The 23086-nt window shown below is 37.1% G+C and overlaps 1 protein-coding gene across 1 annotated transcript in view; it reads right to left on the reverse strand.

The window, feature by feature from the left end:
* VRK1 (VRK serine/threonine kinase 1) overlaps positions 1 to 23086 on the reverse strand; it is a 77868-nt gene that overhangs the window by 31677 nt on the left and 23105 nt on the right. Inside the window, exons 2-4 of the mRNA XM_082649142.1 lie at positions 13362 to 13526; positions 8531 to 8586; positions 478 to 547 (exon numbers count right to left, since the gene is read on the reverse strand). Coding sequence (XP_082505268.1) covers positions 478 to 547; positions 8531 to 8586; positions 13362 to 13521 — 286 coding nt within the window. The 5' untranslated portion in view covers positions 13522 to 13526. The remainder of the gene's footprint in view (positions 1 to 477; positions 548 to 8530; positions 8587 to 13361; positions 13527 to 23086) is intronic.

The raw sequence follows: 23086 nt of genomic DNA on the forward strand, positions 1-23086 counted from the left end.
ACCAGGAGATTCCGTGGATTTTTAGAGGGGACGGAAGGTGAGAAGGGGACTGGAGGACAGGAGGACAATGATAGCTAGAAGAGGTCCTGCTCTCTCCCTTGATAGTCTTCTAGTTCATAAGTGATGGAATCCCTGCAGGTTATGGTCTCCAGAATTTAGAAAAACACTCAAAAAAAGATTTGGAGACCCTTGAGGCATACTCATGGATTAGGGTTAATTCTCAACTTTTAACAATATTTCCTAAATCATATATTATTTATAAACTCTATATTATCAATATAAGTGAAATCTTATCATAATACACCTGTTAAGAGATCAAAATTCTTTCATACAAATCTCATTTAAATAGAATTTATCTGTGAAGTAAAAAGTAACAAAACATCATAATATAAGATCCAATGTTCTAGTCTTGGCTTAAACAAAACAAAACCAGTGGTCATTTTAAAAGCGCAAACGTATGTGTATTGTATTTCTTACTTTGTTCTGGTTTGGCAGCTCGCTGGTAGAACTTTAATTCAGTAAAAAGAGGTCCATTGTCACTGGGTTCCTTAAAACAAAAGAGTTCATTAGCACAAGCAGTAGTTAAAATTACTGAGTAATTTTCAATGAACCTTCAAAAAAGATTAATAAATCAATTTTCTTTCCAAACAATACGATTTTGATACTTCAGTTTATAAAATACGTTTAAGATTAAGTAAAACTCTTCAAAAATATTTCAGATAGTCTCAGAAGAGTCCGTAAGTCTTATATTTCTCTCAAGTTCCATTTCTACATGTGATAAACTATACAAAATCAGATATACAGCTCAGTCTTTGCAGAAGTTTAAGAAAAACTGTTAACCTTATTTTCATCATCATTAAGCTTTCTCTTAAGTAAAGATCAGCAACCATGTTAACTGTTTCACCAAAGGGCTACAAGATATTTCTGAGATTTACTGAATAATAAAATTTCAATACCTGATTTAATCAATTAGTGGCAAAATCCCATTCCTTTCCTGTTTCTCGTTACAATTTTATCTATTATCAAAACTGGCAGAAAACCAACCTTATCACAAAGAAGAGTGTTCTGGAACTCCCAGAGCAAACAAGCACTGTCCATGTAACTGTATCCTTTCCTGACACGGATTCTCATGATTTTCAAACTAAGGAGTCCTACAATTTACTTCCCACATGATAATTTAAAGTCAAGAGGAAAATAAGGCTCAATAAGAATTGTTTTCCATCAACTTTACTAAACTACACTTGTTTCATATTCTTAAGGGATATTAACAGTTAAAATTATTTGCAAAGACTCTTATATTCACAAAAAGCTATTTGACAAGTGAGAAATATCAGTCTGTTGGGAGTTCTGCCTTGTTAAATAAATCTGGAGTGGTGAGAAAGATCTTATAATTTTGTGGACTTTTTATACAGCAAACTTTGTCTAAAACTGATTAATACTTGTTTGATATTTCATGCTGATATTATCTTGTTTATTGAGAATCTGAGAAAAATTTTGAAAAGTAGCAAAAACTCCAAATAAGGAAGCTAACATTTCTAAACTAATTTGGGGGCGGCTTTCCTTTTAGGAAGTACGGGAAGAAAGTTATTCTGGACAGAATATCGGTGTAACTGGAGTTCCAGGGTCAGTGATGCATTAGAAGTGATAAATGAGGTCTACTACCTTAACTGAGAGAAAATTTGTGAAAATATGTAGGCTTCTGCTACTGGAGATGCCTTTTGCAAATACATAAAATATGTTCACCTTTTTTTATTCAAGATACTCTCACTCTCATAGAAGTGAATTTTGCTCCTTAAGGTGTAAACAGAACTACTCTAAACGCACAGTTCTAATACCTCAGATTTCTTACAGTTCAGAAAAATAGGAATCCCTAGTTAAAGTACTTATAGGAAGATTGATTAGGCAATATGCAAAGAGTCAGGCCGCAGCCAGTTAAGAATACTGGACAGCAAAAGAGCAACGTATATAGCCCTGGGATCAGAACCTGAAAATAAGCTAGCCTTGTCTGTTACAAGTAAGTATACTTTACAGCCCAGCCTTGGAAGAGAATGGTATACAAGGGTTTGGCATGTCATTACCCCTTAAGAAGTAAAAACTAACCAATCTACTAAGGTATGCCAAATCTCTAATTTGTGGACTCATTACCTGGAGTTTCACCATAACCTGTGGTTCCTTTCCTTGCAGCAGTGGGAGCTAGACAGACACTTGTGAATGTTTAGAGCCCATGGCTGAGAACAGGCCTTCAGCAGGAGTAACAAACTCAGTGTAAGAATGAAAAAAGAAATGGAAATTCAGGAAAGGAATTTTGGTAAAGTTACTCTCCAAAGGCTAACTTTTAGAGTAGCTCATTAACACAATTCAGGTCTGAAAGGGGTTTTCTTAAGACTAATCCTGGCTTATTACCATCAGTATAAAAGTCTGATTTATTCAGTTTCAATCTATGTCATATCAACTTTAATTCTCAAGCTTTCCTTCAGGCAATAATTTATTAAACTTATAGTAATGAGAATCAACCTATATAAATCGGGCTATTATATTGAAAGCCCCATTACAATGAAGGCTCTTTGAGCTCATTTCATACTTTTTCTAATCCAATAAGATTCCATTATAACAAAATAAAGGAGCTACTTCCTTGGCATTGCACTCGAGCCAAAGCTAGCTATTTCTGTTAAAGAAAATACCTTAACTCATAACTAAAATTTTATTAACATATTTCAAATCTAAAATACTTTGCCAACTCTGTAATAGCCAAGATTTAGAAAAGAAATTGGGACTGACATTTTAACTGGAATATCACTAAACGTTTCTTTAAGACTTCTAAGTGTCAAAATGAAGATGACAACAGAAAAAAGATTAAAACGTGATATATTTCAATGGCACCATCTAAAAGCAACTGGCTGCCATTTAAAAATGAAGCTGTATAAAGTTTCTCCTTCCTACCAAAGAATTATGAGACATGAATTAAAAATTCAGGTCACTTCTCATAACATCAATGAGGGAAATTAAACATCAGTCTGCAAACTTTTTTCCAGAGAACTTCGGAACACAGATTTCTATCAGTACATGTTGGAAAAGGACTATGATATAAAGAACTGTTAGAATATAAGATCCAAAAGCCTGGCCTCCAATTCTGCTAGTAGCTCACTGGCATGACTGCAAAGGGTGATTGAAAGAACTAATTTATTATACAATCCATTAACCAGAAATCACAAGAGGAAATTTTTCTCCTTGCATTATCCAATATTATAATGATCAATTTACCATTTCTCTCTGCACATTTACTTTCCTGAACTAAAATACAGATAGTGTCTCCCAGTTATCCAGAGGCAGAGAATACAAGTTTGCCATCTCTTGTGACCCAGCACCACGACTCCAAGGCTGCTCCCGTAAAGCAGTAAGGATTAAGGCCCTAAACAAAACCAGACACAGTCATTCGGGAGGAGAGAAAATGTACTTAGTATGTACTGAAACACCTATCTTAAATATGTTAGTCTTAACTTCATTTCTAGACCAAATGTAAGAAATGTGTGGGTTAATATTTGGAGCTCTTTAACAGAGCAGATATCCGCATTAGAAGCAACCAAATGTTCTAACAAGTCTTCCACATTAACATGGAAGCCCTACCAGAAGCACAGGGTACTTGGTGCCGCTACTGAATAAAAGGATCCCCACACAAAGGTAAACATAAGCATGCGCACAGGAGTCCACTGAAAATAATTAAGGTGCTCTGTGCAACAGACTGTACCAGTGGTTCTCAACCTTGATGCACAAAAGAATCCCTTTAATGAGACTTTACTAAAAATACCAATAACCAGGCCCTGTACCAAGAGATTCTAATTATCCTGTAGAACCAGAGCTGAGAACCACTGTTTGATTTGATATGCTATTACACTATTAAGTCTAATTTCACATTAAAAATCAATTTGCCGGGGCTTCCCTGGTGGCGCAGTGGTTGAGAGTCCGCCTGCCGATGCAGGGGACGCGGGTTCGTGCCCGGTCCGGGAGGATCACACACGCCGCCGAGCGGCTGGGCCCGTGAGCTATGGCCGCTGAGCCTGCGCATCCGGAGCCTGTGCTCCGCAATGGGAGAGGCCACAACAGTGAGAGGCCCGCGTACCGCAAAAAAAAAAAAATCAATTTGCCTTTGATTATTTCTTAAATAACATTTGCTGAGTTTTTTCTTTCTCTAAAGATAAAATACGTGCTTACTTTAGAAAATATGAAAATATTTTGATATATTTTCTCCATATATAGCTATTTTATAAAATTACCTCTATACCATAAATAATTTTGTATCTTGTTTTTTGGTAATTAATTATGAAATTTCCCCAAAGAGTAGTACATGTTCTTTGAAAACATGATATTTAATAGCTTCTGAGGTTAAAATGGCAAGTGTTTGTAAATAGTTCTGATTTTAATACTGGAAAGAAGTGATAATCATTTTATATATTTGGTGAATCATTTTGACTTTTAATACTACAAAGCTCTGAGAATATAAGAACTGCAGAATAGTAATGGACAGAGCTATGGCAATGCCTATCAGAAGCAAAGGTAAATCATGCATACAGGCCTGCACTAAAAGGCATAGACAAGAGGCAGAAGTAGGTGGCATCAGGAAGTTGTAAGGTGGTAAGCAATTATGCTTAAAAAGTTTTCAAAAGGATAACATAGGCATTAAGGGTGGCATAAAGAAAACAAAATTTAAAACAAGGTCCTTATCATCAAAAACTTAAAATCCAGGGCTTCCCTGGTGGTGCAGTGGTTGAGAGTCCGCCTGCCGATGCAGGGGACACGGGTTCATGGCCCGGTCCGGGACGACCCCACATGCCGCGGAGCGGCTGGGCCTGTGAGCCATGGCCACTGAGCCTGCGCGTCCGGGGCCTGTGCTCCGCAACGGGAGAGGCCACAACAGTGAGAGGCCCGCATACTGCAAAAAAACAAAACAAAACAAAACAAAACAAAAACCTTAAAATCCAGTTAGGGAGATAAAATAAACACATAAACTAAAACAAGTAGTGGCCTGAAAGGATATTAGCAAGTGAAATTGTAAAATAAATGGAAATAGAATGAGTGCTACAGAGGTTTAAAGGAATTCAGAAAAGACAGGTATTAGGGAAGAAACAAGCAAACAGCAGTCACTAAACGGTCCCTTAGAGAGGAAAGAAAAAGTCAACATTGTTTTGTTTATGGCATTCTTCCAGGATCACAGACAAACCACAACCTTGAAAATGTTACTGAAATACTAAATGCAAAAGAGAAATCAACTGAATATTTATCATTGTCCTAATTACAAAGAGAAGGAGTAATATAGGCTAATGGAAACAGAACTAAATTAGGAGATGGGAGACACAGAGTACTGAACTAGGGTTGGTAACAACTGGTTTTAAACTTAGAAATGTAAAGTAATTTGCTACCTTAAGCAGTTAGGAAATACTTCTTTCTACCCATTCTCTTTCATAACTCTGTAAGTGAAAAAGATCGTAGAAGTAAAGCTACATACATTGAATAACAAATAAAACACTTAGGATTACTCATAATGAAGAAGAATATTGTCATTCTAAATAGAACACAATTTAAAGAAGCTCAGGTTATACAGAAGAAAAAAGACATGGTGACACAGCAGCCCCACCTATGAGGCACGGCTCAGGCACACTTTCCTTCCACGACATAGAAATGACCAGTGCAGGGGAAGAAGCTGCCGTGTGGTCAGAGGGAGCTGTGTTTTCTGAACCTCATGAAGGTGAGAAGTCATAAGGGGACTTGCTTTCTCCTCACAATGGACACTATTTAAAGATCCTAAAAAGAAACTAATCTTACCCATAGATTTTAATATTTTAATATTGTCATATCAAAGACAAATGCAGATAATATTCCATGCAAATTCCATGCAAATGACCCAATTTAATAGTAAGAACTTTTGTTCCCTGATATAGCAGCAAACTAAATATTTCAAAAGGAATGTTATTCACTACTTCATGAAAAGGCATGAAGAAAAGCGAAATAGCAGGAGAAACAAACCAATAACCCGCCCCCCTAAAGTTACCAGCGTTACTTCTACCTACAGGCATGTGGAATAGCCGGCATCCAATTAGCCCTCCTACTGTAAACAAATACAAAAATTGGACAAAATATAGGAAATCACTATTCTCATACATTAGACAAAATAGGCAGTATAGGACTGTGACTTCTAAAGACAGGAAACAAGCAAAGTGAGCCCCATGACAGGACACTTACGATGCTGTGTGGCCAGAAGGGGAGACCAAACCCAGTGCACCAAAAACCCTGACACCAACACCAAACAATGAGATGGGAAATGTTTTAATCTTCAGAATATTAGAAAAAAACTAAAGACCAATATCCCTCATGAACAAAAAATAACAATCCTTAACAAAATATTAGCAAATCAATTCCAGCATTATGTAAAAAGCATAATACATCATAACTAAGTGGAGTGTATGTTAAGAATACAAAGTTAGTTCACCGCTCAGGTATCAATCAATATAACTGCCACATTAACAGAATAAAGGAAGAACATCCTATGATCCACCTCAGTAGATGCAGAAAAAGTATTCAGAAAGTAAACAGGCAAACTACAAACTGGGAGAAACGATTTACAACATATATATCTAAGAAAGAACTTGTATCCAGAACAACTCTCTTACTACCAAATTATAAAAAGCAAAACAACCTAGTTATTAAAAAAAAAAACGGGGGGGGGGGGTGGCCACAAAAGACTGAAGAGGCACTCCACAAAGGAAAATATATGAATGGCCAATAAGCATGATGAAAAAGTGCTCAAAATCAGTCATTAAGTAAATATAAACTAAAACTATGAGACACTACTGTACTTCTGATATCATGGCTAAAACAAACACACCCGACAGCTCCAAGTGTTGAGGGGAACACGGAGCACCCAGAACTCTCATACGTTATGTAAAATGGTAAAAACCACTTTGGAAATCTGTCTGGTACTTCTTATAAATTTATAAGGTATTGATCCAAGAAAAACAAAAATACTTGTACAAGAATGTTTATAGAAGCTCTATTCATAACAGCCAAAAACTGGAAACAATCCATATGTCTATCAACAGGAGATGGAAAACAAACTCTAGTATGGCTATGATATAATATTACTGAGCAGTAGAACTGACCAAGCAATTGAAATGCCAACAATATAAATGAGCCTTCAAAACACTATGTTGAATGTAAGTAATCAGAGACAAAACAGTAATGTACTGTATAAATACCATTTATATGACATTCTAGAACAGGAGTAACTAATCCACAGCAAAACAAAAACAAAAACAAAACATAAAAAACCTCAGACAAACCGTTTCCTCCAAGGGTGTGGGAAATTAGGGGTTTGACCAGAAAAAGACAAAAGTAGTATTTTGGGGATGATGGAAATGCTCTATATTTTAATAGGGGTTGGGGTATACAGGTATATGCATTTGTCAAAAGTATTCAAATTGTGTTTATTTATTTCCTTGGAAAAACTATGCCTGAATAAAAAGTTGGTGAAAACAATCACTAAAACAATTCAGGCCCAAAAGAGTTATTAACTCATAAGAGATCAAATATATTCTTTTTTAAAAAGAGAGTAAAATAAAACAAATCAAACGAAAAGACCTTGGGGTGATTCTAATTCGAAAATCTGTAGCCTTTAGGAAAATAAAGCAGGGTGAGGGGACTTATGTGGTAATTTGCCCAAATAACAGACCCTGTTACCTCTTCTATTTAACAAAAACATGTTCTTCACATGTATTAAAGAACTGTGAAAGAGGGGACTTACAAATGTTGGCAAGCAAGAAGATGCATACTACCTTGCATCCTAACAAAAAAATAGTAGTTAAATTAACTACTAAAAATAGTAGTTAAAAAACATTAAAATGTTTAAATAGTAGTTAAAATATTTAGTGCACCAATATATAAATTGACCTGGCTATTCAGAGTATGCCTACGTTAGACAGGATACTGTCTACCTTCACTCATTACAAACTAATTTCAACGTCAGTATAGCAAAAAGAAGTTTCAAAGTGGCCACAAATAAATAATTTCATTTACTAAAATGAAAGGAGAGGAAAGATAATTGGAAATAAAAAGAAAAAATTGACCAAATGTAAGTTCAGAAGCAAATGCAAGATAAAATACAATAAAATTTCATTAAAGTAGTACAGTCTTGTAGGATATAAATATAAAAAGCATCTCATCTGTTGTAAATACAGCTGAAATAAAAAGAATGAGTTGAATATTTTTATTCCACATCTGCAAAACTCCAGGCTTTCATTCATTTTTTTCCACAGATACTAGTGCCACTCTAACTCAAAAGAGAGGGGAGAGAATTTTTGAACTCAAATTATTTAAAACTATAAAGCTACTTTTGTGTCTCATTTAGTATTTATGAAACATTACTAAAAATGTAGTAACTTATGGTTTAATTAATTCTAGTTATCAAAAAGAATGTTTTACAAAATAAATACTACAACTAAATCAACAGCAAAGAAAACAATCAGCTGAAATATTTCCTTACCACTTTTACAACACAGGGTGCATCGCTGCCCACCGATTTTGAAGAATTCACATCAGCTGTTTGAAAAAGTGACATATGTAATATCAGAACAAGAAGTCGCATTATTATAAATAGCCTGTTACTAACCCTTTATTAGTATTTAGATCTGTGTATCTATAACCTCTTAATAGAATAAATTTCAGTTCCCAAATGTGTGTCTCAGGATATCATTACTGTATATTTCATCAATTTTAAAATTTTTCACGATTTAATATGTCTGAAATTGGAAGGCATCTTACAATTGCTATCTTCAACATGATCAATTAAGTATGAAAAACTGAGTTAAAGACTTCTTTAATTCAAAAGTACTCATGGCCTTTGATATGCTAATGTATGCTGTGAATTCCCAAAAGGATGATGACTGATACAATTTCTTAAATTTAACAAACTAGGGAATCCTTTTAAGGAGCATTAGGAAGGTAAGAAAAGAGGGAGCTAAAGCTCTAAAAAACATTCGTTTGGGAGAAAAAAATTCATCAAGATCAACAGTTCAGGATACTGGCACGAGAACTTTGAACTGCCATCCAGAATAATTTTAATGTGGTATCATTTTACTTCATGCAAATAAAGGAGCACAGTTGCCCTGAAATGCTGAGTTAGGAATATAAGGTTGCCCATATTCATTAAACACATATTTTTTACCAGATACCTACTACATGCCCGTTTCCAGGAAATGGATTTAGCAGTAAACAGGAAAAAACAATCTCTACCCTTATGAAACTAACATTTCAGTGGTAGGATACAGACAACAATTAAAATATAAAGTATGTTTGATGGGAGTAAGTGCTAGAGAGGAAAAATTAAGCAGGAAGGGAAGGTAGAGAGTGTTGCAAGTTAGTAAGAGACACCTCACTGACAGGGTGTCATTGAAGCACTGGTCTGAAGACTGTGAGGGAATAAGCCACGTAAATATCTGCGAGAACATTCCAGGCCGACCAGCACAAAGGCCCTGATGTAGCTGGAGAAGAGTAAGTGAGGTGGAAAGTAACAGGGGTCAGAGATCAGAAAAGCAGCAGAGAACAAATACAATGAAATGGATAGGTGACCTAAAGCTGTTGCTATGATTGAGATGGCGAGTCACTGGAAGGGTTTAAGAGAGGAATGGTAAGCTCAGACTTTGATTTTCTAAAGAATTCTCCAGGCGGCTTTGTGGAGAATGGAGGGTGGAGGGCAAGGGCAGAAGCAGGGAGATCAGTTAGGCTACTACAACACTCTGGGTGAGAAATGGTGGTGGCTTGAACCAGAGTGGTAGCAGACAAGGCGGTGATAAGTGGTCAGATTGTGGATGTATTTTTAAAGGAGAGCCAACAAGAATTGCTCATGAATTAGTTATAGAGGATACGAGGGGAAAAAAGAGATAAGGATGACTCCAAGATTTTGGCCTGAGCAACTGGAAAGAAAAAGTTGCTACTTACTAAGACAGAGAAAATTGCAGGAGGAGCTGGTGCTTTGGGGTGCCTTAAGTTTGAGATGCTTATTAAACATCCAAGTTCAGGTGTTAAATAGGCAGCTGACATACAAGTCTTGAGTTCAGAAAAGTGGTCCAAGTTGGAGAAAGAAATTTGAGAGTCATCAAGATAGAAATGCTATTCATTTAAAGCCATGAAAATGGAAGAACCCCTAGGGAATGAGTGCAGACAGAGAAAAGAAGAAATCCTAGGACTGAGCCCTAAGGCATTCTCACATTAGAAGCTGAAGAGATGAAGAGGGACAGGCAAAGGAAACCAAGAAACCACCAATCAGCTGGGAAGCAGCAGTATTGTGAAAAGGCTGAAGCTAAAATACTTCAGACTACAGAGGGAACACCAAGTCATAAAAATGGCTAAATGGGCAAATGAATAAGCCTGAGCTCCTTAAGGAACAGCCCCAAGGAACACATCACTTAGATACTGAATTAATAATAAAGCAAGGTTAAATTTTTTAAAATCAGCATTTAGTGCACAAAATATTAAAATAAGTATAGCATCCCAATAATACTGCACAATTCGAATGAGAAAAGGGGCAAAAGGGAAGTTCAATAGTTCATTCAAACAACACATACTGCAAAATATGCCAGGCACTAGGAAAACAATAAAAAGAAGAACTGTCTCACTGCCAAGGAGGACATGTTTATCCTGGAAGAAAGAAAAGTAATTCAGGGCAGCATGGAAAGTACTATGAAAGGGTTAACAGAGGGGTATTATACACAGATAGCACCTGCCCTAAGCTCAGCTTTGGAAAAATGAAGCAAAAGAAGAATCACACACAAAGATCAAGAGGCAAAGGGCAGCATGATAGACAAAGAACAGATTTTTGAGGAAATAAAAGGGATGAAGAGAAAAGTTACATAGGGACCAAACTACGTGAAGGGTCTGGTATGCCATTCTCAAAGTTTGATACTTTATCCTAAGGGCACTGGGGAGCCATTAAAGAAGTTTAAAATAGACTAGATCACTCAAGCCACAGCGTGAATAATAGGATGCAAGGGGGCAAGGCTGAGCAGAGAAAATTCACAGCCATAGTGAGAATCCAGACAAGACATGAAAATGACCTGCACTAAGGCAGTATCAGCAGAGATAGAGAGAAATCAATGGATCTGAGAAGTCAGACAGTTAAAGCAACAGGACCAGATGAAGTACTGGGAACACGAGTGAAGCAATACTTGAGAATGCCTTCCCAGTCTGGCTTGAGAGGTGTCATTCATTCAGATACTCCTCTCCTGATCATAAGAGAATCACGAGATGAAAGAGGATGATATAAATTTTAGACATGCCTGTGGGTCATCCAAATAGAGATTCCTTATAGGCCACTCACTGGCTATGGGCTTGGACTCAGGGGATCACGTCCTTAGCCACAGATAAAAGATCTGGAAATCAGCAGTAAAGAGACAGTAACATAAGCCAAGAGACTCGATGAGATCACTCGGAGAGACTAGACAGAAGGAAAAGTGAGCCAAGGAAGGAAAGCTGGAGAACACAGAAGTACTTACCAAGATGACTTAGCATAGCCAGAGAGGTAGGAGAAAAGCAGAGGTGAAAGTATTGTTATCATGAAAGGCAATGGAAGCAACTTTTATGTGAAAGAAAGATGAACAGTATCAAATGCTGCAGAAAGTATCTAAACAAAATTCAGAAGCAACCTTTCAGCAGAAAATTATCATTAGAAATTGCTGATGATCTTGAATACGGCTGTTTTGGTGTCAGTGGGCAGAGAGATAAAGTGGAGGCAGCAGTATTAAAGCAAATCCCTTCTCCAGGTTGATCGATCCAGGTTTTAAAAAGCAAAGTTTTGCCACAGAAATGTGTCAAACCATTAGATTTAAAAAATATTATTAGGTGGCACTTTCTGATGATAAATACAAACACAAATAAAACAGCTAGCACACATGCAAAGCAAGCTGCAACTCTGCCAAATGTTACAAAAGCAAACTAACTAATAATACAAAATGAAGAATTTGCTTGCTTTAAGACAAGTTCCCATCCCTAATACAGGATGTCCTAAGTCCACACATTCTGTGGTAGGGAGAGCTTATATTATCTGCCATCTCTAAATCACAAGGTCAAAAATATATACCTGGCTAATATAGCCCTAACCTTTCATGATTTATGAGGGCTTTCAGTTTAAGTCAGACAGCCTTGTTCACTGGAATGGGTTTGGTTCCAAACAAAACTAAAGAATCAACAACTATTTCCCCAAAGACAGGTGCCACTAACCTAGAGAGATTATAAAATACAGTAAAGTGCTGGTTTTTAAACTATGTTTCATGAACATACCTCTAGAGACTGCAGCTAACCAACTACAGCCCATTGGTCCCGGTTGAGTCAGACACCTCTTGAGTAAGAGCTGCTGCTCTTTCATCTATGTCAGTGGTTCTCAAACTTTCCCAGGCATTTGAATCCCCTGGAGGGCTTGTTCAATCACATTTCCTACAGGTGGGGATTTGTAGGTCTGGGGTGGGACCCGAAAAAGTACAGCTCTACTAGGTTTTCACATGACGCTAATCTAGTATTAATATTAGTATTCTGAGTTAAGATGTTGCTTGAAAATAAAAAAGCGTTCACTGCTAAAAATAAAATTTTATAAACCGCATGGCAGAAATCAAACAATTAAATCAAGATTAGAGGTGGAGTAAGAATATATAACGGAAAAGTTAGAAGGAAATATCAAAAGCAATCATGAAATGCACTGTGTCACTACGAACGTTCCTGGTGGAGCAGACAGCTTTAGAAGTCATCATGTAAAGTATGTTTTAAATCAACCAATTAGTTAACTTACAGAATCCCAGGGTTCCACAATGGGTCCCCCCAGATTTCAGGGTAAGTATGCTAATTAAATAGCACATTTCAGGCCTAATATGCAACTTCTAGGTCATTCTCCTAAATTCCACTATGATGACTATTAGGGTTGCATCAAAAGAGAAGGTAAATCCACACCTATTAAAGATCTGAAAATCTCCAAATTAAACCAAAACAAAGGGAATACATCCTAATTGGGTGGAGGTGGGGAAAGAAAGCTATGGCTTTCTTTGGGTCTCAAAGGAGATTAATATTATATAGAATATCTTAAAAATCTAAAGCCATATGCTCACTAATGACAATATTACAGATATTTCATCCTGTTTCTACTGTGATTAAATCAACTGTCTTCTCCACTCCCAGGTCACAGATGCATTTTTGCCTAATTATACAATATTTTGTTGACTGTAGATTATTAGAAACATCCTGTAAAAGTTTGCAACTAAGAAACTATCAATATTTTGATAACAAAGCATATACATCTTCGGACTGACAATTAGAAGTAGTCATACACTTACCAAGATATATACAACCAAAGCCACCTTGGCCAATGGATGATCCTAGTTTCCATTCCTTTTTGTTCATGTCAGTGATTATCTCCCCGGCTGCAAAATGTTCTGCAAGACGTCTCTTTGCAGGGCCCTGTCTTCCAGCTTGAGCTGCTTTTACACGAGGCATTTTCACTATAATACAAAACAAAGTAACATTCAATACTATAATCCTAGAAGTGCTAAAAACCTTTTCACTAAGGAAAGCTTCTGTGCAACAAAGATGCTATTCAAATTCCTACTTACTCCAAAACTTAAATAAAGGACATCTGTTAATTATAATTTATACGTGCTCAATCCTTTTGATTATCTCTTAACTTAGGAGAGGAAGCAATAAATAAAATGATCCATGCAATTACTTTCAAGAAAATATTTAAAGTTCCAGTGGTATAACATCATCTATGACTAAAAATGCTATTTAGCAACAACAAAAGAATTGCTCTATGAAGCTGAGGGGGAAAGGTACATCCAATTAGAATGCATACTCTATACAAATGCAATGAGGAGTTTACAAAGGTCAATGTTGATGGGATAAGAACACAATAGACACTGAAAACACAAGACAGTTAACATGAGAGGAAAGGGAAAGAGTATTTATGGCAAGACAGTAGATGCTTTACACATAGGCTTCCATCCATCCTCAGGACTCCATGAAGATTACATTATCATCCCCATTTTACAGATGACAAAATTAAGGCTCAGCCAAGTTAAGCAACCTGTCCAAGGTCACATACCTACTAAGTGGCTGAACAATAGAAATCTGCACTGAGGATTCCGTGGCTCCAAAGCCTCACCAACATGACCCACAATTACAAAAGTCACCATAATGAAGGAGTGACCACGAGAAATTACGGCTGTTTAGTCATTTGGGTTCACAGAAAAGGCAAAGCTGGTGATATCCAGCATTTGTATGTTTCCCTTCTCACCAACTATCCTTTTGGAGATGAATTCCTATTTACTTTACTTACTAACAGACAAGCTTAGCATAGCATTCATGGAGAGCAGTGTTTCACTGCGAAAAGAGCACAGGTCTATAACGAAAAGACCTAGATTCGAGTGTAGGTATGAGGCCAGTTTTGGGTGATCTTGAACAAGTCACTTCTCTCTGGGCTTTAAGTGCCCTTAGACATAACTTACTTCACTGAGTGAAGGAAGGGTGGGTCAGGAATGGTGACCAGCAAGGCTAGCAAGCTGTAGAGTAAGGGCCAAGTTCTTGGGCAAGGGTATGAACCCAGTGGCCCAGAAAAAAAGGAAGTAACACACTTAAGACTGAAGAAAAGAAAGCATGAACCAGACTGTGTGTATGTGTGGTGTGTGTGATTTCAAACTCTCAGATTAATCTATTTTAATCTATTAATTGAAAAAGATTTAAAACAAATAGTTCTTAGGATCCTGTAGTTCCCTAAAACTGTATTAGAGATACAGTAAAGAGGGTGATAAGAGCTGTAAGGCAGTCTGCAACATCTGAAATGGCTATTCAGCTGAAAGATGTCTGTTAAGATCCGACAATTTGCATAAGTAGTTTGGTTTTGAGCCTAGATATTCTAAATACATACGTACTACATTAGATTGGAATTGTTTTAGCAAATATCCACCCATATCACTCCACATACACAAACTCCGTTTATGCAAATGCTCTTTATTAATTTATTGGGGATTTTTAAATTTAACTTTTTCCTACAGAATACTGATGCATCTTCATTGTCTACATCTTCTCTAAGTTAACAAAAGAATCTTCAAAATGAGTGTGTCCGTTATTTCTTCATATCAACTAATTCTCTTAATATGTTTGTAATCATTATAAAACTTTCCTGAATGGAATTTCAGGTGTAACCATGACAGCCCAGACTCAAAACACCAAAAAGGGTGACTTTTAGCGCTACAGTAGATTGCGTAAAAGAAATAACTAAGCCACACAGTACTTCCAAGTACTAAAATGAATGCCTTCTAAATTTTATCCAGCTTTATCAAATCATGAGAGTAATGTCCTATTTGATGAGTTCCTTATTGTAAGAAGGAACTGTCTTCCTTATTAAGACAGTTTAAATGCTTTAATTCAAAAAGACTTTCCTGAACTTACAAAAAAAAAAAGTGAAACCCCAAAGTGAAAGATCACACCACATACTAATCAACCCAGAATGACCAACACTAAGACGCAGCCTAGTCTAGTAAAATTACTGAACTTAATAGTAAAAGAAAATATTCTTTGTGCATGCAGGCCAAAAAACGATAGTTTATAAGGAAAGTAAAATCATATTGTCATCACTTTGACAGCGACATTTTATGCCAGAAAAAAAAAAAAGGAAGTAACATACTTAAGACTCAAGGAAAGAAAACCTGAACCAAAGAGTCTATACTCAGTTAAATTTCAAATCTAAAGACTTCAAAGTGTTATCAACACGGAAATGGGAAAAGGGAATAAGAATCTACTAGAGAACAAGCCTCAGATATCTAAAATCACTAAAGAAAAGCCACTATAAGAGCTGACAGTGAGCAGTAAATACTTATTTGTAGAACTGAGTTTCAACAAGGGTTATAAAGGAGAGGCTAGAATAGATAATGGGTATATGTTCTGACAATGTGGACATAGTACAATCGCAAAAAAAGGGAAAACATGCAAAAAAAAATCAACTTTTCAGTAATCATATTGTGGTGATACTTAGTTTTGTTAACTACAGCTATTGTGGTCACAGATGTGGAATAACGCAAATGAATAATTATGTGATGTTTTAATTCTATCATCACTGTCCTTAAAAATCAGGATTCAAATATGGAAGAAAAAGGATGCAGCTGAAAGAAGAGGTAGGATTATATTTGAAGTATTTTTTTAATTCAGAAGGTACGTTATCTTTTACAGAAACTATATACACACACACCTTTGTATTTCCTAGCCCCATTCACAAAAAAAAGCTTAGAAACAATAAACAACCCAATAGCAATGAGCATCCCTAGTACACAAACGGTATTCCTGAAATACCATTTCCTGTTAAAAGAAACCAGGTTCCTTGAGAAATGACTGATTCCAGGTCTGGAGCTGGAAATGTACAAGATAAACCTGGAACACCTCGTCATTTCTAGATGTCAAGGAAGCTATCAAAAACTACTAGAGTTATGTCAAATATGTCTAAGGAGTCAACTTGAAAGATGTTCCCACTACCAAAGATGAGCCAATTTGAGTCAATAAATATAACCATAATGGACTGAAACACACAAAATGGGTAAAACCAAGAGTTCATAATAGTAAGAAAACTTAAGTGGTCATCTCTAGAGGATAACAGGAAACCACTCAATTTTGAAAACCAGTAAATAAAGGGAAAGAATCCAGCATCTATCCTTTCTTTCTTACATGAATTGTACCACTGGGTAACCAAATAGAAGATGAAGAGAAATTTCTCCTTACAGAAAAATTTCAGCTAATAAGTGAATAAGAATGGTTTTAGCTTAACACTAATTCCACCTCCTAATGCATTAATGGATCCAGACATTGCGCAATGATAGCTACTAACATCAAAATATGAGATATCCAGACATTATATGCCTCCTGATAAAAAAACACGCCACTACCCATAAAGTAATCCTGCGAAATAAGAAATAAAAAATAAACGGACCCTGAATATGATTTAGCCTATCAAGTCACTGGATATGAAGGGAACAGAAGAATATGATAAACTAACACAGGAATGCAATCGGCAAAATCCTAACTGTGGGAAGCCCTACAGTGCATATAACACCATTTCTTCAACAAATAAAGGGGGGAAAAGAAGAGATGAGGGAGAAGAAAACTAGATTTAAAAAGACTTCAAACAGGGCTTCCCTGGTGGCGCAGTGGTTGAGAGTCCGCCTGCCGATGCAGGGGACACGGGTTCATGCCCCGGTCCGGGAGGATCCCACATGCCACGGAGCGGCTGGGCCCGTGAGCCATGGCTGCTGAGCCTGCACGTCCGGAGCCTGTGCTCCGCAACGGGAGAGGCCACGACAGTGAGAGGCCTGCGTACCGCAAAAAAAAAAAGACTTAAAAACAACATATCTAACAAAATCTGGCAAATCTAAACCACAGTGTTTAGGGGTGCATATCTGAGTGCTAAAACTATAAAGAAAACGATTACCATAAAAGCTAGAACTTACTTTGGGGGAGCATAAGAAAGTTGTGATTAAGATGGGGCACATGGTGGGCTCAGTAATATCCCTTGACACAGGTGGTGGTTATAAAAGTACCTTCTAATTCATTTGGTTTATATTTGTTTAATAAGATTTTCTGTATTGTGAAATATTTTATGGTTTTTAAACATTAAAAAATTACTGCTCCTATAATTAACAATCTCCAAAGGATCAAAACTGGAAATCTTTTCATACTCCATGAGCTTGTCCAATCACACACATCCAAAAAAAAAGAAAGAAAGAAAAGTCTCCAAAGTAAAATCTGTACTTCATTTCCTGTGAACTATTAAGAGCCTTTTGCTTTTTTATTTATAGGCACTTCTTATATATTCTATATATATTAAAGAAATTAGCTCTTTACATTGCAAATACTTCTTCCAATTTATTTATCTTTTAATACTGTTTATTTTTAGCTTTTGGGTTTTATGTCATCCTTAAAAGACCTCTCCCAGTCAAATTTCTTTTTTCAAACATCTCCATGTTTTCCTTTAGTTATTTTACGGTTTCATAAAATTTCTTGGTAAATTTTTTATCTGTCTACACTTATACTGGTATAAGACACGAGGTCGGAATCCAGCTTTTTTTCCTTTTAGTCAGCCTTCCATACACATTAGGGAGATCCACAAGTGTTTGAGGAACTTAAATATATCAAACCAACCCAAGTAAACTAAGTACAGAAAAAGTTCATATAAACTTGTACAATGTAAGTCCTAGATTACGTTTCTTTGGAATGGAATGGAATGGAATGGAATGGATTGTTGGTTTACTAATTACTACTTGAAACTAACTTTATGCTTGGGTTAAAACTTCCCTCACACTTCTATCTACTCCACATGAACGTGAAGAAGTCATTGAAATATACTCTGCTGCTCTGGTAGAAAGGGGCCGCTACAACACAAAATTTTCTTTAAAATGCCCCTAAATGAAACTCCCTTCCTCCCTTTGCACAAGTGGCTTCTTGTGGAAAAAAGATGCGGAGGCCTCCCTTCTGCCAGCCCTACAATTTTAGGCTGGCCACAGACAACCGACAGCTCAGAGGCTGGCTTCTGCTGGATGCAAGGGGGTGGCAATGGCAGTGGATTAATAAATAAGCATTTGGTCAATAACTCATCTTTTAAAATGTAGAGAGACACAAAAGACTTAAACAAATGCAGCTGGAACACCACACAGTTATGCAGGGCAACTTAACATGATAACCACCCTTTAAAAAAACATACTACCTAATTAAGGTTATGATTCTTAGAGTGTGCTGCTGGATTCTATTTACTAATATTTTATTTAGGAACAAAATTGATATTCATAAGTAAGACTGGTCTGTAGTTTGCTTTTTTCTAACATATTTATTTGTTTTGATATCAATATTATGCTCACTTCATAAAAACACTTTTGAAGTTTTTCTTCTCTTACCACAATATAAAGAGTTTACACTGCATTGGAATTACCTATCCCCTAGAAGTTGTGAAGATCTCAAGCCCGAGAGGCTGACGCACTGAGCGCTGGTAAGGGGGTGGAGCAAGTGGAGTTCTCACACATGGGCCAGTGCTTCAGCCATTCTGAAATCTGTTCTGCAGCAGCTGCTACGTGACCCAACAATTCCTCTTCTATGTATATACCTGAGAGAAATGAAAACATGTCCACCAAAAGGATAACAGCACCTTTACTCAAAACAGCGAAACACTGGAAATCCACATGTCCATCAACAGGAAAATGGACATAATAAAATAGATGAACCTCCCAATACTAAGTTCAAAAAAAGAAGCCAGACACAAGACGAGACACTCATGATTCCATTGCACTAATCTGTGACGAAAGAAGTCAAACAGCAGAAACCACTGGGAGGAGGAAATGACTATGAGTTGGAAGAAGAAGGTTTCTGGGGATCTGGTCGTGTTTCATACCCCAGTCTGGGTGATATCTGAACTGTATGTTCACGTCATTAAAATTAATCAAGTTATACACTTATGATTTATTTCATTCTATTTTTTCAGTTATGTAAAATTAACACGGTAAATTACACAAACATTAAGTGTTGTAACAGGGTCCAATCAGGAGAAAAAGAAAATGCACAAGTAACTTAAACAAGAACGCTTAATATAAAAAACTATTAATTTCTAAAAGGTGGTTGACTACTAGAAGGAGAACTCTAAGGAATAGAAAAGGGAGGGAGCAGATACTATCTACAAGGTTAAGGGAGAGAACACAGAAATGAACTCTTCACTGGAAAGGCTGTAGCTACAGCCCACCGGGTGGCAGAGTTCTCTAGGGTGCCAGCTGGTCCATAGGAATCCACCCGCTGGGGTCCTGGTGGAAGCAAGATACTGCCTACCAGGGTCCTAAAGAAAAGTCACAGAGTAAGCATGCTGGCATCCATACCTTAAGAGAGGAAAAAAAAAAAAAGCACACTACAACAGCAAGAGAAGCCCCTTCCCCACTCTGCCTGGCAGTGTCTGTCCCTCACCCTCTACTGACTAACCTAACCTTGTGCTGGAGAAGAAAACTTGTTTACAGGGTCTAGTTCAAGTATCACCAACAGAGCAAAAACAAGTGTATTTGGAGTTGAGAAGCAATAAATTGATAACCTGCACAAATGTATACACAGGTTGACAAACGTTTGCACATGCATACACACTTGAGAACCAACCACACTGATCAAGATACAGAACATTTCATCATGCCATCAAGTGTCCTAGGGCCCTTTTCTGCCAACACCCATTCCTGTTCTTCCCAACAAAGGCCAGTGGTTGTGCCCCTCGGGGTGGGCCACTTCCTTTGGAGAACCCTGCTCTGCCAGTTTTGTCTGAGATGGGTCTCAGACCTGAGAGGGCCACCTTTCAACATCCTCCCACAACCCCATCTGACCTTCACTGCACTTGGCAGCCCCTCTTATTTTCTGGTTCAGAGTAAAAGAAGTCTCCGAGTTTCAGAGAATATGAAATCGATGTGTCTCAAATCTCCTTGTTCCTTTTCAGAGGATTTCTGAAAAGAAGAAAGGAGAATTATTTAAAACCAGAAGTCCTTGCTCAAAAACTATAATAAATAACATGACCATAAACATTTACCTCAGTAAAGAACTTAAAATACTCATTGGAATTAAACAATTGCTTTAGTACATTATAGGTTTCTCCTAATAATGAAACCAATACCTACATTAAGGTTTCTATTAAAGAATAAAACGGAGGGCACAAACCTCTACCAAATTAAATCTTTCTGCATAATTTCTGCCCACCTGGAGCAAAGCAGGTTATGACGGCCAATCCAACAGAGAGATTTCAAAGAAAAGAAAGTTTACCGTCACTGACCATTACATAAACTGACCACTTCTTTTCTCACTGATATTAAATGAAATTCAGATGCAAGTGAAAAGCACATGAAAATGCAAATCAACACTGCCCTTTACTGAAATCACTTGCTGGTATATCCCATATTAGCATATTCACCAAAATTTAATTGTAAACAGAGTAATTATGGTACTGAAGTTATTAAATACACAAAGCAAGCTTGGAACTATACATATTCAAATAGAATTTCAGTGGCAGATCAACTTTTATATCTGAAACAATACCCTAATTAATAGTCAGCTCTGGTAATAAAATGGTCCTCTGTTTTTCAGATAACATTCCAAAAAAAGTTCTGCTGTGAATATTAAAAGTTTTGTGAAAAGAGTCTTAAAATTCCAATAGCTATATTTATCACAATATGGTACTGTATTTAGACAACTGGCATTTTCCAAGTCCTGGATTCAAGTTTGGAATATTTTTTTTAATCTTCTGCTGAGGAGAGAAAAAAGCTTGAATGAATCAAATAATTCCACTTACACTTAATGAGCTCTATGAATTCATCATACCCAAACTGGGAAATTACAATGCTGTATAAATCCTGTCACATACTGGATGACTAGTCATAAATTTTCCCTAAAACAGGTACGCACGTAAGTTCCTTTGAGGGGGTCATATATTTTTATGAAATTTTCTTTAAAGTCATAAGCTTCTCTGATGTTTTAAAACTGTATAGAGACACAGTGATTCAAGGATAATTTTCACCATGCCATTAACATGGTACCAGCATATTCTCAGCTCCACTCTTCGTAGTAGAAAGCACTTTCTCACCCTCCCCTATCTACACTTGGTGAAATCTTTTCCATATGCAAAGATCTAGCTCTTTTTTTTTTTAACATCTTTATTGGAGTATAATTGCTTTACAATGGTGTATTAGTTTCTGCTTTATAACGAAGTGAATCAGTTATACATACACATATGTCCTCCTATCTCTTCCCTCTTGCATCTCTCTCCCTCCCACCCTCCCTATCCCACCCCTCTAGGTTGTCACAAAGCACCGAGCTGATCTCCCTGTGCTATGTGGCTGCTTCCCAAAAAAAATAGTCATGAAGAACCTAGGGGCAAGATGGGAATAAAGATGCAGACCTACTAGAGAATGGACTTGAGGATACGGGGAGAGGGAAGGGTAAGCTGGGACAAAGTGAGAGAGTGGCACGGACATACATACACTACCAAACGTAAGATCTAGCTCTTCTACAGTCAGATATGACCTCTGAAGCTTCAGCACTGTTCTTACCTCTTACTGCATTTGATAAATGTTCCCTTAAGTTTATGAACTCACTAGGTAAGAGAGCTGTCTTACAATACACTGCACTTGGTAGGATTTCAATAAAAGCGTAAAATTATACAGCAGAAAGGTTAAGTTTCTTTTCCTCAAGTACCTGACATCTAACTTTATCCTTAATATATAATGCCATTCCTTTTAAAAGCCCAGCAATTGAAATCCATGTTGAACCCTATTTATTCTCCTCAAAACTGTAATTCCCCCTCATAACTCTCAACAGATGACCTCATCTGCTGCTTTAGAGAAAAAAGCCACAAACTTCAAGTGGAAATTCCTTTTATCTTTCCAAGACTCAAACCTACAAACCACCTGCACCCACTTCAGGCCTAACTTTACATCCATCCTATCCTCCTTCTGTGATCACAATTTAGGGAAGCCCTCCTCCTCCATCAAACATCAGCTCCTTCTTCACCTGCATCCCATCCCCTCCGACGTCCTGACATAAACTATTAATTAACCCCTCTGTCAAATGTTCAACATCTCCCTCAACTAGATCCTTCCCATCAGCTTTTAAATATGCTCATGGCTTGCCCATTGGGGGAAAAAAAAATGTTTTTTAACCCCCCTGCACTATCATCCTAACTCTCTCCTCCCTTTCAGCACAAAACCTGTACTTATGAACACGTCCTTTCTCCTCACCCTCCCCACAACTCACTCCATCCGGACTCTCCCTTCACAAGCCCACTCAAACTACTCTTGCTCAGGGCACTGAACCCGATGACTCGAGGAAGCATCTCATTTGTTCCGCTCATTACCCAGCAGTGCTCAACACTGTTGTTAATTCTTTCTTTCTTGAAACGTTCTTTCCTTTTGCTTTCACAACACAACACTCTACTGGTTTTCACTCTACTGTTTCTGGCCACTCACAGTCTAGGTATTTTGGGAGACACAACAGTGAGTAACACCTCATTCTTTCA

The sequence above is a fragment of the Grampus griseus genome (assembly GCF_964374135.1).
Source record: "Grampus griseus genome assembly, chromosome: 2".
Classification (NCBI taxonomy): domain Eukaryota; kingdom Metazoa; phylum Chordata; class Mammalia; order Artiodactyla; family Delphinidae; genus Grampus; species Grampus griseus.